This window comes from Diaporthe batatas (assembly GCF_019321695.1).
Source record: "Diaporthe batatas strain CRI 302-4 chromosome Unknown Contig00026, whole genome shotgun sequence".
Lineage (NCBI taxonomy): Eukaryota > Fungi > Ascomycota > Sordariomycetes > Diaporthales > Diaporthaceae > Diaporthe > Diaporthe batatas.
In genome coordinates, this window is record NW_025408573.1 from 194,324 (window position 1) to 208,200 (window position 13,877).

General features: G+C 55.8%; 5 protein-coding genes across 5 annotated transcripts; 3 read left to right on the forward strand and 2 right to left on the reverse strand.

Moving 5' to 3' along the window:
* The first annotated feature begins 367 nt into the window (after positions 1–367).
* On the forward strand, positions 368–5,694 carry KVR01_013414 (uncharacterized protein). Its single transcript, XM_044782345.1, has 2 exons — positions 368–602; positions 671–5,694. Exons 1-2 carry the CDS (start codon positions 563–565, stop codon positions 5,419–5,421), a joined length of 4,791 nt encoding a protein of 1,596 aa, XP_044637676.1. The 5' UTR covers positions 368–562; the 3' UTR covers positions 5,422–5,694.
* On the reverse strand, positions 5,573–6,354 carry KVR01_013400 (uncharacterized protein; the record flags this gene model as incomplete). Its single annotated transcript, XM_044789894.1, has 3 exons — positions 5,573–5,884; positions 6,015–6,204; positions 6,302–6,354. The coding sequence occupies 3 exons, from the start codon at positions 6,352–6,354 to the stop codon at positions 5,573–5,575; spliced, it is 555 nt and encodes a 184-aa protein (XP_044637662.1).
* Positions 6,355–6,764: 410 nt separating this feature from the next.
* KVR01_013336 (uncharacterized protein) lies at positions 6,765–8,358 on the forward strand (the record flags this gene model as incomplete). The annotated part of the gene is made up of 2 exons (XM_044792419.1): positions 6,765–6,953; positions 7,036–8,358. 2 exons carry the CDS (start codon positions 6,765–6,767, stop codon positions 8,356–8,358), a joined length of 1,512 nt encoding a protein of 503 aa, XP_044637598.1.
* Positions 8,359–8,979: 621 nt separating this feature from the next.
* On the reverse strand, positions 8,980–10,671 carry KVR01_013359 (uncharacterized protein; the record flags this gene model as incomplete). The annotated part of the gene is made up of 2 exons (XM_044786701.1): positions 8,980–9,143; positions 9,258–10,671. 2 exons carry the CDS (start codon positions 10,669–10,671, stop codon positions 8,980–8,982), a joined length of 1,578 nt encoding a protein of 525 aa, XP_044637621.1.
* A 411-nt stretch (positions 10,672–11,082) lies between these two features.
* Positions 11,083–12,867, forward strand: KVR01_013421 (uncharacterized protein; the record flags this gene model as incomplete). The annotated part of the gene is made up of 2 exons (XM_044794045.1): positions 11,083–12,270; positions 12,331–12,867. The coding sequence occupies 2 exons, from the start codon at positions 11,083–11,085 to the stop codon at positions 12,865–12,867; spliced, it is 1,725 nt and encodes a 574-aa protein (XP_044637683.1).
* Positions 12,868–13,877: the final 1,010 nt, after the last annotated feature.

Here is a 13,877-nt window from a genome sequence, read left to right on the forward strand (position 1 = left end):
GACTTATAGTGTTACCACCGCGCACCACAGGCGGCAGTTCAAAGCTCGTCTCACCTACCTTGTCATACGTAACACGTTCGTTGGTACATTCATAGTTCCTCATGTGCTGTAGCTGATTCACGTCATAGTTGCAAAAGCTAAATGGCAAAGGATTGTGTCATTAGGAATGTGTTGGGAAATCAAAGAGTCGACTTTACAAATCCGAACGGCATCTGCCAGAAATATGGACTGCAGGCGATATTTTGCCAGCCATTTGGCCATAAAACGGGACCAGAAACCACGGCCAACCGTTTGACACCGTGGGGCTGTGACCGCCTTCCCTTCTGGGGTGACGTTGCTGGAGCTTCCCTAACGTGGGGGCTCCGCCGGGCTCAGGGGTCCTGAGGGAGGTACGTTTGCGCTAGCGGCTGCGCAACCACCTCCCGACGGCAGCAACTCCCAACCCAAGGCCAAAACAACATTTGAACCAAAAGTCGACGATGCATTGCTGAGCTGGCCCTGCATACGGATACCTGGCGCGACAGCAATGCGACAGCCACCGTGCCCATGACAGCTGTTCAGCATGGAACAGGAACAGCCCTTCTCGACCTCAAAGGTGACGGGTAAGACAGCCAGCCTGTCCTCGCATGTCCCCAAACGGTGTCTGATGCTGACACGTGCCGCCGCCCAGTCGACTACTTCGACCCTCACGATGTCTATAAGCTGCTTGCCCCAGGCCTGCTACCCCGACTCCCCCTCCACAACCTGCACTGGCAGTCCCACGCCGGCCCTCTGCGGTCTATCGAGACGCTGCATGTCGAGCTCGTCGATGCCCTCGCCGCCGCCAAGGCGCCCAAGCAGAGGCAACCGTCCATAACACCCACCCTGGGCGGGGGCGATGGTGGTTTCGATGGCTTCCAGACACAGCAGGTTGCAGGGGGCAACCGACTCACTGCCGACCCCGACGATACCTTCCCCAACAAGCCATACTCGCCCGGCTATGGCCCCTCGGCCGCCAACGTCCGCCGCCACCAGATCCCGGGCCTGCGCCGCACACCCTACCTGAAGGTACTCCTGGTCCGATGCGATGACAACGACCAGTACAAGTCCTCCGTCCGCTCCGAGATGCGTGACTGGCTCAAGGAGCATTCTCCGCCGGTCGCCACCACAAGCACCAAGAAGGACGGCCGGACCCCCGCCGAGAACCACGATGCGTGCGAGCTCCTGATCATACACGTCGTCGTGCCCAACACCGTCGCAGCTACCCAGCCTAGGATGACAGGCAGCTCCGACGCCGCGCCCGTGGCAAAGACAACGTCCCGGTGGGGAAAGAACACAACACCGCTTTTAGAGAGGATGAGGAGTGATTTCGGGAGCTCCTCCAAGGCCAATGTCGATAGGATAGCCCAGATTCGCATCGGTATCAACGATGTGCCCTACGATCTCCTGCCGAGAGTCGTGCCCGCCGTGCCCACCGGTTATATGGAGACCGAGGAGGATGCCAAGGTCGCCTGGGCGGATCTCATCGACAAGTTCAAGAGGTTGATCCTCGCTAGCTTCGACATGAGGGTCACCCAGTACGAGGAGGATATCAAAGAGAAGGATGCCATGCGAAGTCTGCCCGGCTGGAATTTCTGCACCTTCTTCATTCTGAAGGAGGGGTTGGCGAGGGGCTTCGAGAGCGTGGGGCTTGTGGATGATGCCCTCGTTGGATACGACGAGCTGAGCGTTGGCTTGGACACCATAATACAGGAGCAAGCCGCGGCCGACTTCGCTGAGGTTCACGGTGGCTCACTACTTCCGCATACCCCCGATATCAAGAAAATCGCCCAAGCCGCAATGGTGGCTGCCAGTACAGGGACTCTTGAGTTTGATGACGAGGAAACAGTCGATCTGCAGTCCTCCTCCAAGGAAGAAGAGCCCCAGGAGAAGTTCGACGACATCCCCATCTCCGTCATGAAGAAGCCCTACCGGGACCTTATCCTATCCAACAACGTGTCGATCTTTGATTTCAGGTGCTACATCTTCGCACGCCAGATCGCTCTGCTCCTCCGTTTGGGCAACGCCTGGTCCACGCGCGAAGAGCTGCTTGCCAAGGTTAAAGAGCAACAAGACTCTATACTGCACGGGGTTGCACCACGGGCACCTCCGCCACAGCCAACGGACGAGTCCGAAAACCTGTCAATGCTGGCCGAAATATGCAAACGCACCCTCGAATTCATACCGGCTGTCTCTCAGGTTATGCGCCGCGATGTCGTTGCCGCTCTGGCCGATCAGCGCAAGCTCGAGGCAGGCGGTGTGACGCCCGCAACGACACTGCCCTATGAGAGCCTCGTGTCAGAAGTGGCGGAGAATATCGTTGCCTCCTTTGCGTTTTCCATTGCACAGCAGATTCTCGCCCAGACATCTACAAAGGCCTTGCCCATCCCACCAGCGGCGACGACTACCACTGGTGACAAAGGTTCGGAGCAGAAGTCGAAGGAGTCAATACCGGAGCCCAAGACCATGATGCACCCGGCGAGAACAACTTCTCTCAGGGTATCGACCGCAGGGGATAGCCGAATGCCGCCACTGCCTAGTCCGAACTTCTTTCCAGGACCGGGGACTCGCAGGGCAAGTACAGCTGACGTGCAGGATACGATAAATCAGCGGCACCACAAATCAGGGCAGGAAGACTTGGCTGCCAGGAGGGCCGAGCTTTACGCACTGTCGCGCAACATACTAGAGGAGTGCGGCAAGAAACGAGGATGGAGTGATGGGTGGTCTTCTGCACCGGTCATAGGGGAGACTGGATTGCAGGAAATGGAAGACGTCAATCTTGACGACGACTTACCACCCAGTCCTTCGCCTGAGGCCACGATGCTATCGCCAGAGCTTACCCTTGCGGGCATCGACAACAAGCTGCTTCGTACAGCTCTAGACACAAAGGAGGATTTCTACCGCTTGTACGAGATGCTTACTGACAAATCTAAGCGTCACTACACTGTTGCTGGTCATACACACTCCATCCTGGCGAATATAGCGGACCTTGCCGTCATGAAATATTATTTGGGGGACTACTCCGCCGCGGCGGAGTGTTTCCTGCAGACGACGCCGTTCTATGGAGAGAGCGGGTGGACCTTGCTTGAGCTCTCCATGCTCGTCATGTACTCCAAATGTCTGCGGGAACTGAAACGAGACGAGGGTTACGTCAAGGTCATGCTGAAACTTCTCTCAAAAGCGGCGAACTCCGAGAAGGACAGAATCGAGGAAAGAGGCACCGTCAAAGTCAGCCAGAAGCCAGCCAAAGAATACGCAGAAAACGAGCTGTTCAAGGGCTTCCTCCCTGACTTTTTAGCTGCCGCGAAGTCCCTCGACAAGGAGTTGAAACACTCCCTCCAAAATTTCTTCACTCATATTGAGATTGAGGGCACACCGGCGTACGACGATGACCAGGATAGCTTCACACTAACTCTCGCACTACGGAGTGTCTTAGCTGACCCACTGCCCATCGACAAGGCCTTCTTGCGGATTGTCACCACTGGTGGGCGCGAGATGTGGTTAGAGAGTGACAGAGAGCTGGAACTAAAACCCGGTCGAAACAAGATTCAGCTGCGCTGTATGTCCATGAGTCCGGGTGCGTATGAAGTCGACAGAGTTCAATTGCACAGCGGCCCCTTGAAGCTCAGCTTTGAGAGGCAAGCATTCCAGCCCATCGAACGCGATGCGGTGAATTTGAGGAATCCATACGTATCCTTATACCAGCGTACCGACACACTTGACCTGCGGGTCGAGCCGTCGACAGTAACGCAACTCGACAGGAATTACGCAATGGACCTCGACTTGACGACGGGGTGGAATGAGGTTGAGTCGTGCGAGATTCGCGTTCGGTCTGCGACCGGAGGGCTCCGGCTTCTTACCGCAGAGGCTCAAATACTGGGCACGACGGAGCATGATGACCCAGCATCGTCCGAGCCAGGTCTGTTCCTGTTCAAGTCTCTGGCTGCCAGGTCGTCTGTCAAGGCCCGCATACCGTTCACCACTGAGCAGGACACCCCCAGTGTCTCCATCAAAGTCGAGGTCAAATACACCACCTCCCGGGGAACGTTCACACTGTCCAAGACGCCTTCAATCCCACTGGCCCTGAAACTGGGTGTCAATGTGCAGGATGTGTTCAAACACAAAGCGCTCTTTTCACGGTTCACAGTTTCTACAGCGACCCAGAGCCCGTTGCGCCTATTCAAATCAGAGCTCATCGAATCGGATGTCTTTCAGTCCCGATTTGGAGTGCCACCTGCGAACCCGGTCGTCATCTTCCCCAAGCAGCCGGCGAGCCTGATCTACAAAATCAATCGGATTCCGGGGTCCAGGATCGGCCCCAACACCAATAAGACCATGTACTTGAAGCTGTCATACAGTGTCCTCCAGGATGAGATCAGGGATAATATCCGTGATTCTCTGACTGAAGCGCTTAAAGACACTGAGTTGTGGAAATACAGCAGGACATTGGTGGCGAGTGTGCTGGACCGGGTCAAGGGCGACCTCACCGCTTATGACCTAGAAAGGTCTGCGACGCTGGGCGAATTGCCTCTCAGTTTCCTGACGGAGGTCAAGTGGCAGAAGCACTTCACCGGTCTGGGGACAACGCCTACTGGGGAAAGCCTGCCGGTACTCATGGCCCAGTTCATAGTCGACTGGACGCGGAAGACCCAGAAAATCCCAGCAATGCGCCAAGTAGACCCCACACAGCAGCAGTGCATCCTCATCCCAGTAGACGTGCCGTCGATACCGGTCGTGCACACGGCCGACATCCGGCTGCAGAGGCCCATCCCGTCGCTCGTGGAGCCAGTCGACGAGTTCGAGACACCCCTTGTCTGCGTCAACCAGCTCCTCCCAGCGACGTTGCACCTCAAGTGGACGCGGGTCTGGGACACGAGCAAGCTCGACACCGGGAGCGCGGCCGAGGAGGCCACGGGCGACGAGTTCAGTTACGACGTCACCGCGCCGAGTGACACGTGGCTCGTCGGCGGCCGGAAGAAGGGCCACTTCGTGATCCCGGGCCGCAACGCCTCCTCGTCCTCGCCCGGCGAGGAAGGCGACCTCATGAGCTCCTCGCCCGTCAACGAGGCCGACATCCCGCTCGTGCTGATCCCGCTCAGGGAAGGGCACCTCCCCTACCCGAGCGTTGAGGTCCGGGAGAGCGGCGGGGGGCCTGGGGAGAACAACAACGGCAGCAGCGACTACCACGGCCACGGCCACGGGCAGGGCCAGGGCCGCAAGAGCCCCGCCGCCGCGGCGGGCCACTGCGAGACGGACTACCGGAACCTGGGGGAGACGGTGCGGGTTGTTGCGGACCGGAGGAGGGTCACGGTGTCGTTGGATGCTAGTGGGGCCGGCGGGGGCCCGCTTGTTTTGGATAGTGAGAGGGTTTGTGGGAGGGATATTGGGAGGGTTGTTGCGTAGATAGACGGACGGACGGACGGGCAGGGCCATTTAGAATATAATGAGAGCTATTGAAACGGACCCCCCCCCCTTCCTGCTGCTGTGTCGTTCATCTAACAACACCTGCTCCCGTCCGGTTGTCACCGACACAAAGAAAGGCGGGTGTCTGTTTTCAAACCCGCACCATATCCCACCCAACCCTCACGGCCATCCCCATGAGCACGACCTGGACGATATTAAACCAGCTGCCCCACAGCCTGCCCATGCCGTTGCGCGCGCCGGGCATGGTGTAACCCACGCGGCGCATGACACCCGCGACGGCGTCGCCGAGCCGGTTGGCGCGCCCGTTTCGCGTGTACCCCAGCGCGTACAGGACGCGGCCCACGTTCCATAGGAACCCGAGGGCGGCGGCCTCGGCGGGCCAGCGGAGGCCTGAGACCAGGAGGGGGAGGAGGAGGCAGGGGAGGTTTTCTAGGAAGTTTTCCTGTTTTTTTGGGGGGTTGTGGTTAGTGAGTGAGTGGCTCGATTGTCCCTCCTTTTTCTTGTGCGGTAGAGGAGAGGGATGAAGGCAAGGGGGGGGGAGGAGAAGGGCAGACGAGGGTGGGACGACCTACGTGAGCCCGCTGGGCACAGTCGAATAGGTACAGCGCCCTCTTGAGCTCCGGGGTCCTGGCGCCGTCGACCTCGGCGCGGCTGGCGTGCTGGTAGGGCCAGGGCATGCCGGCGGCCTGCCGGAAGGGGGAGCCGCGGTGGGCGTGCCACATCAGGTTGAAGAGGGTTGCGGATGCTGCGAGGATGACATATCTGGTGGTGGTATGGCTCGGTGGTCAGTGGGAATTTCCACTTGGGGTGGGGGGGGAGCTCACGTTGGATCAGGGGTATGGGGGGATTAGAGACTTACCCGTACTCACGGGGGACCTGGACTGTGAGATGGTCGTCGTCCATTCGCGACATTGTGCTGTGAATTGGTTGAGCACGACGGGATGGACGGGCTGCCAACGCTGCCCTCCGCGATGGTTTCCTCGTGCATATTTACTACAGCGTCACCATTTCAACCTTGATATCATCTCGGGCCCACCGGGTGCAGTCACAGCAATAACCTTTCGGATACCCAGCATGCCGCAGCGCCGGTGGTGACCCACTCGCTTTCCGAGAGCGTGCTTGGCAGTCCGTGGATGTATCCGAATGCTCGGTTATGCGCTCCGGGGTACCTGCAGGGAAGTATGTACGACAATAGTTGACAGCGCTTAGACCTCGAATGCTATCTTGACTCTTGTATAACATAATATCTGGGATTCTATGAGAGACTGTGTATGTATGTATCCCCATGTCACACCTGATATGTTAACCTAGGCTGGTAAAAGATGGCCATTTTAAGTGTTTGGCAGTACGCCGGGGCGGCAGGAATTATTACGGTCCTGCTCATCCTCAAATATGTGTTTGGGGAAAACAAGGCTCTGGCACACGTGCCGAATATCCGTTTCAAGGGGAGCAATTCTATCAAGAGATATTTGTTCGAGGCCGACCAGCTGCTTCATGAGGGGTACACCAAGGTGAGAAATTCTGGCACTGGACTTTATTCGTTGGACATGCCCTGATGAATAGCAGCACACAAAAGAAGGACGCCCGTTCCAGCTCCGCAGCGCCATAGACCCGACTAAACAAGTCGTTGTTCTCCCCCTGAAGTATCTAAATGAAGTCAAAACCGCTCCCCAGGACAAGTTCAGTTTCCCCAAGTTCTCGCGCGAGTCCTTCCGAGTGCACACAAACCATGCGCCGCTCATCACCGAGGAGGCACAGAACTCGATGAAAGCAGAGCTGCCCAAGAACCTGGGGCCCATGATCGGGGCTCTCCAAGACGCTTCGGCCATCGCCATCCATGACTCGGGGCTTATTCCGGACTGTTCGGCGGGGTGGACGAAAGTGAAGCCCTTTGAGGCTATTACGGTCGCCATCATCCGGATGGCACACCGCGCCCTTGCCGGTGCCGAGCTGGGGACCAGCGAGGACTGGGTCCACACCGTCAGGCAGTACCTGCAAAAGACAAACGATGCCATCGTGAGCAGCAACATCTTCTTCCCTGGGCCGCTGGGGTACTTCGCGCCGTTTCTGGACCCTAACGTGCGGGCCGTCGCGCAGATCCTAAAGAGCTGGGCGAAGCTGCTACAGCCGACATATGAACAGAAGCTCGCCCTAGCAGAGGCGGGCCGCGGCAAAGGAGAGACGGACGGCCTCGACTGGCTCATGGCAGCGGCGAAGCAGGGCCCCAAGGACATCGACGGGATGATCAACGACCTGGGCTTCCTGACCATCGCCTCGGTCGAGACAACAGCCAGCACGATCCTGAACATCCTGTACGACCTCGTGGACAACCCACCCTTCCTTGGCCGCGTCATGGACGAGATCAGCACCGTGCAGGCGGCCCACGGCCCGCGGTGGACCAAGGGGTCCCTCGACGCGCTCGAGTACCTCGACAGCCTGATGAAGGAGAGCCAGCGCCTGCGCCCGCTGGGCATGGGCGCCGTGCACCGGTCCACGGGCCAGACGGTGACCTTCAAGGACGGGCTCTCCATCCCGCCCGACACGCAGGTCCTCTTCCCCACGCACGAGATCTGCCACGACGACGACTTCTACCCGGACGCGGGGACGTTCGACCCGGAGCGGTGGCTCAAGATGCGCCGCGCGAGCCCGGCGGACCACAGCAGGTTCCAGTTCTCGTACATCTCGGACACGTACGTCACCATGGGCGCGGGCACCCACGCCTGCCCGGGGAGGGCGCTTGCGAGCGCCGAGATCAAGCTTATTCTTGTGCATATGCTCCAGCGGTGGGATATGCGGTATGGGACTGCTGATGGAAGGAGGCCTGCTGTTGTGCCTATCGCGTTTTCGCGGATTCCTGACGCCAAGGCGGATATGTTGTTTAGGGAGAAGGAGGAGTGGAGGGAGCATAATTGTTGAGGGCTCGTTATGAAATGGCTGTACCTAGATACGTAGGTAGTTACAATTTAGTTCTTTGTTACACTATAAAGGATGGTACCATGATCCCTAATACTATCAATTATAACACCTTCTCCATATTGCTGATTTTAGTAGTCTAGGACTATAGTCTTTATTTTCCTGAATCTAATAATTTACAGACGACTTATCTCTCATATGTTTCTATATTAAAGATAGTAGGTGTCTCTAAAGAACCATGAATCGTCTAATATCTTCAAGATAAAAGCAGTCACTTTTGCCACGAAGGACTCTACGAGGTTTTGCAACCTCCGAGTCGACTGTAGTTAGAAGCCGTTGTTCTAACTTTTCCTTTTTAGAACTACCATGCTCCATTATAAGCTCCTCCTCTCCAGAACATTATTTCTTCCCTATAAAAACTACACAGCTCAATAATATCCTACATAGCATAACTTCTACTTACTTCAAGTTTCTTACGTTAGGGACAGTTCAGTAGGTTAATAACGGTTATAGCTCATCCTCCGCCTTTACTAAAGCCCGGTATGGTAGGGTATTTAGTGAGACGCATTATGGGCTGTAGATAGACGGCAATAGACCGTTGACTTCATACAACCGAACTTCGTTTCAAACTATCCTCTTCCTGAACCGGACCTGCGCCCCCGGCGCCGCGAGCGGAGCCGCTCCAAAGACGACATTCTTCGGCCTCGGCTTTCCCTCCTCCAGCGCTACATCGTATTGCAGCAAGAACTGGCTGAGTATCACCTTGATCATATGGCCGGCAAAAAAGCCTAAGTTGGGGGATGAGCTCATGTTAGTGACCATTACAATACCAATTTTGGAGCACTGCTGCACTTGTGGGCATTGGGATGGTGCCAGATACAATGACAGAGGGGTAAACCTACGTCCCGGACAAGCATGCTTGCCTTGACCCCAAGACATGTGCTGCGGGTTAGACGTCACGAACAGGTGCGAATTCTGCGCTGCTTCCGCGTGTCTTAGTCGGTAGAATCGCAAAGGATCAAAGACCTCTGGGTGTTCCCACTGCTCCCCATCCAAATAGCCCTGCGAGGCATCGAGCGCAAGGAACGTGCCGCGCGGCACAAATGTTCCGTCGTCGAGCCCAAAGTCGCGCATTGCCAGGCGTTGGAATGAGTATAAAGTCAGCGGGTTCAGCCGCTTAGACTCGCACATGAAGCTGTCGAGCTTCTCAAGCTTGTGGATATAACCATTATTCATCTCCCCACCCGTCTGTGCCAAAGCGTCGACCATCTCAGCACGCAGCTCCTCGACAAACTCGGGGTGCGCAGCGAGGTCTAGGAGCATGTGCGTCGTCGTCATCTCGGACGTGTGCAGCGCGGCCATGGACAGGGTGAACGTGAAGTCAACCTGCTGGTCAAGATCTGCCGCCCACTCGGGATGTCTCTGCGCCACCCACTCCTTGATATAGTCGCCCTTGGTCTCGCCAGATGCCTCGGCCTCGGCGGCCTCCCGGAGGACCCTCCTGCCCTCAGCCCAGGTCCGCTCCACAGTCTTGAGCGCGGGCAAGAACGGGGCAACCCAGGGGTGCAGGAAAGCAGGCCACATCTTGACGGCCTGCAGGCTACCCGCCGCCATGTGCGTGAAGTTCCTCATGATGCGCATCCAGGCCTCGTCTCGGCACAGCTTCGGCCCCACAAAGACACGCGCGGATGCCTGCGCGACGGGCTCCATCGCGACCTCGGCCACGGTCCGCAGCTCCCACTCTGCCGTCTGCGGGAGCACCTTCCGCAGCGCGTCATCCACCTCGGCAGCCATGTATCCCACGACACGGGGCAGGTTGGCAGTCAGCTCCCCACGGACGGCATCTTGGCCGATGCCCTGGGGCACGTTGGCGATCTTGGTGTACTTCCCGGCGGTGAGGCTCTTGGCGGCCTCGTCGAAGCTCAGGTGGTCGTCCGGCAGGGCGGCGAGTTGTTTGATGTAGCGGTGGTTGAACACGACGTTTTGTGTGCCGTCCTCGATCGTGAGTTGGATGTATGGGGCGCCTTTGTTTTTCAGGTGGTCATACCCCGACGCGAGCACGTCGTAGGAATTGAAGAGCCACCGTAGCCGTTCTTTGAACCACCACCCCGTGCTGAGGTTGACGCCTCCAGATAGCTTGCGACCGCCCCGCTGAGTGAGATGGTGGGCTGAGTACGACGCGCAGGTTATCGCCACGAGGAGTGCCGCGACGATCCATGGCTCGGGTAGTTGACCCTTGGTCTTGGCATTGAGAAGTGACTCCCACGCTGTGGATGTCAAAGACACTGCATTTGATGTGTTTGAAGTTTCACTCATGTTTCCGCAACTCAAGAACCGTACCAGCTGGGAATGTGGTCTAATTGGGCTGAAGTCAGCACTTTTCAACAACTGATAACCTCAAATTTAAGGATACGAACTGCATGTCGACCAGTATGTGTGTATTAGCTATGTGCTCGAATTGACATTTACTTGCTTGGTGAAGATGTTCTGCCCGGAATGACCGCCAATCAGAAGCATTTTGAATAATCTGTGGAGGTTTTTCTCCGTGTGCCCGGTCCGCCGGTCCTGGTGTGGAGCATATACTTTGACCCCTGCTCATTTGCTCGACTAGGCCCCCACGACTTGTGTAGCCGATGGCGAGAATTACTGCAGGACTTGTCAGACATAATAGTAGTGAGATTGACAATTTTGTTCAGATCATCGTTGACAATATCGTGATCAGGAAAAATGGCCGTCACTTTGTTGCTGTCGTTCCTCCTGGCAGGGCCCGTTCTACTGTTGGTGTCCACCATATCCGCATTACACCGCAACTATTCAACAGCACGCAAAATCGGCCTACCTATTCTGATTCAGCCCGTCAGCTACTCTAACCCACTATGGTTGATGCTAGGGCGCCACATCGCTCCATGGTTTAAGTATCTACCATTTGGCCTAGGGAGGACGGTAAGCCGCGTCGGCTTCAGTGGCTGGGAATGGGCACAAAAGCACAGCATTCACCAAGAATACGGCCCAGGATTTGTGATTGTCACACCTGTTCACAACTGGCTCTATACCTGCGATGGCGAAACCCTGTACGGCATCTTTTATGGCGAGCGCCAGGGCAGTATTGAGAGACCGACAGAGCTATGGGCGATGTTGAACTGTTTCGGTCCAAATGTCATCACCGCAACAGGGGAGGACTGGCGGCGCCACCGCAAGGTTACCGCTGCTGCATTTACCGACAAGACAAGCAGACTCGCCTGGGAGGAAGCCCTAAAACAGGGTGATCAGCTCCTGAGTTATTGGAAGTCTGCCGGGCTCAACGGAGTCACAACCACACCTCGAGACTGCAAGACGGTGGCCCTGAATATTTTAATCGGTGCTGGGTTTGGTAGGTCCTCATCCTTCGTTGGTGGTGAAAATGAGGGTGAAGAAGGTGAGAGCGACCGACTTGGGTACCATTCAAGCTTGCGTCTCATTCTGGAGAATATTCTTGTTGTCTTCCTAATCGGAGCTAAGACCCTCGGTCGCGTCAACTTGCATTGGCCCGCCTTCGTGTCCCGTCTTAGCAAGGCATTCAGGTCATTCCAGCTTCACATGAAATACGACTTTGAAAGGGCAAAAGCCAGTCTAAGAGAGAAGGGTAGCACAGAGGGAACGCTCATGGCGAACCTTGTGCGCGCCTATGTTGAGGCAGAGGAGTCGAGCAACTTCAGCATCTCAGAGCAGGAGGTGTTTGGGAATATGTTTGCGTACAATTTCTCTGGCCATGATACTACGGCCAGGTCTCTGAACTTCACTTTCTACTTGCTGGCAGCTTACCCCGAGGTCCAAGACTGGATGCGCGAAGAGATACAACATGTGCTTGGCGACCGATCCACTTCGACCCCGAATTACGAATTGATACCGAGACTCAACCGATGCTTAGCCGTTATGGTATGTGAAATATTCTCGTATTAAAAGAGGATCTGCGGGAGCTAATAATTTGTGCCACAGCACGAGGTTCTACGCCTTTATCACGTTCTTGGAATCGTTCCCCGGCGCGCCCAAGGGCAGACAGACCTCTCGATTGGGGGCAAGACTTACTCGATCCCACCACAAACCCTACTACTCTTCAACATGCATGCCGCACATGTCGATCCTAGATACTGGGGTGATGATAACTTGGAGTTTAAGCCATCACGGTGGATAGAAATTTCACCAACAGCGACCGTAGAAGAGGGCCCTGAATTGCTGCTGCTTGATCGCGAAGTTCTATTAAAGCCATTACGCACAGTTTACATGTCTTGGCTCGATGCGAGCCATGTGTGCCCAGGAAGGAAATTCTCCCAGGTCGAATACGTCGGCCTGATTGTCAGCCTCCTCGGGACGCACTATGTGGAGCCCGCGAGGGCGTCTCCTGCCGAGGACATGGCGCACGCGCGGCAGAGGACCAAGGATTGCTTGGCTAACAGTGGGACAAAATTGGTGTTTGAAATGCTAAGGCCAGAGGCTGTGCCTCTGGTCTGGAGGCCGTGCGATTCGAAAGAATGATAAGGCAATGACGAAAATGGCGGTGTAATCGAGGAAGATTGTTGGTCCATATTCTTACTGGTTAAATGCAGGGTCCGCCGCTGAAAATTGCCTTACATATGCTTTGTGGTGAGACGTCGTGACCCAGAAACACAATGAGAGAATAAGGCTGACTCCTGCGCTCGCGGGTAGTTCCCCGTCGAACTCGAATTATGGTTTGGGTTCATCTCCACATGGCGACCGTTGCATGACTCCACATCCCCTACATCGTAATCGAGAACATCGGCCAGAAACCTCCTATTTTTGTTGGATCCACCAAGTATCAAGGTCCACACACCAGTCAGGCACACCTAATTTCTTTTTTTTTCTTCTTTGGTAAGTGACCTACGTGAGACCATCCACCAAGATGTCTATCAACACGTTTTCACGACTGGAACAAGTAGACGGGCTCCATGATCAATCAATTTTCCGCATGGAAGAGGGGCTGCAAATTAGACTTCGCCAGCCGTGGCGGACCTGTTGACAGCCCCTAAATGCTACTGTTCAACAGTTTAGCTCAAGGACGGCAGCTGCGGCTTGCATTCATGTAGATGAAGACCAACTGTTAGACTTTCAGGACTCCACCATACTAGGCTGATACTACGGGACTCCCGGGTATGACTTGAATCAAGCTGGGATTCCATAAACGAAAACGAACGTCTGATCTGCTCGTTACTACGAAATAGATAAGGCATTCCCATCAGCCGAATATGCTTTTCACCCATGCAGTAACGTTACTGAGCACCTTACGCCCGTACCCAACATCAGTTCCATGGTCGCTGAATGCCGGCAGTCATCTCAAGCTCTTTCAACACACTTTGGAGGATTCAACGCCGCGTTTTTGTGTTTAAGATTTAGTTCCTGCGGTAAGAATGACACCGACTCGGCCGAAGTTGACGAGACGTCGTGGTGCATGCCGTCTATGTCGGCAGAAGAAAATACGTTGTGAGTCCTCAGCCATGCCCAGCTGTTCATGGAATCATGGGTAGATT

What these genes read in the sequence shown, in the direction of transcription:
- KVR01_013414 (XM_044782345.1), top strand. Translation starts at nt 563, where the DNA reads ATGGAACAGGAACAGCCCTTCTCGACCTCAAAGGTGACGG. An exon ending in CTCGACCTCAAAGGTGACGG is followed by an intron (nt 603 to 670) that starts GTAAGACAGCCA and finishes GCCGCCGCCCAG; the next exon opens with TCGACTACTTCGACCCTCAC.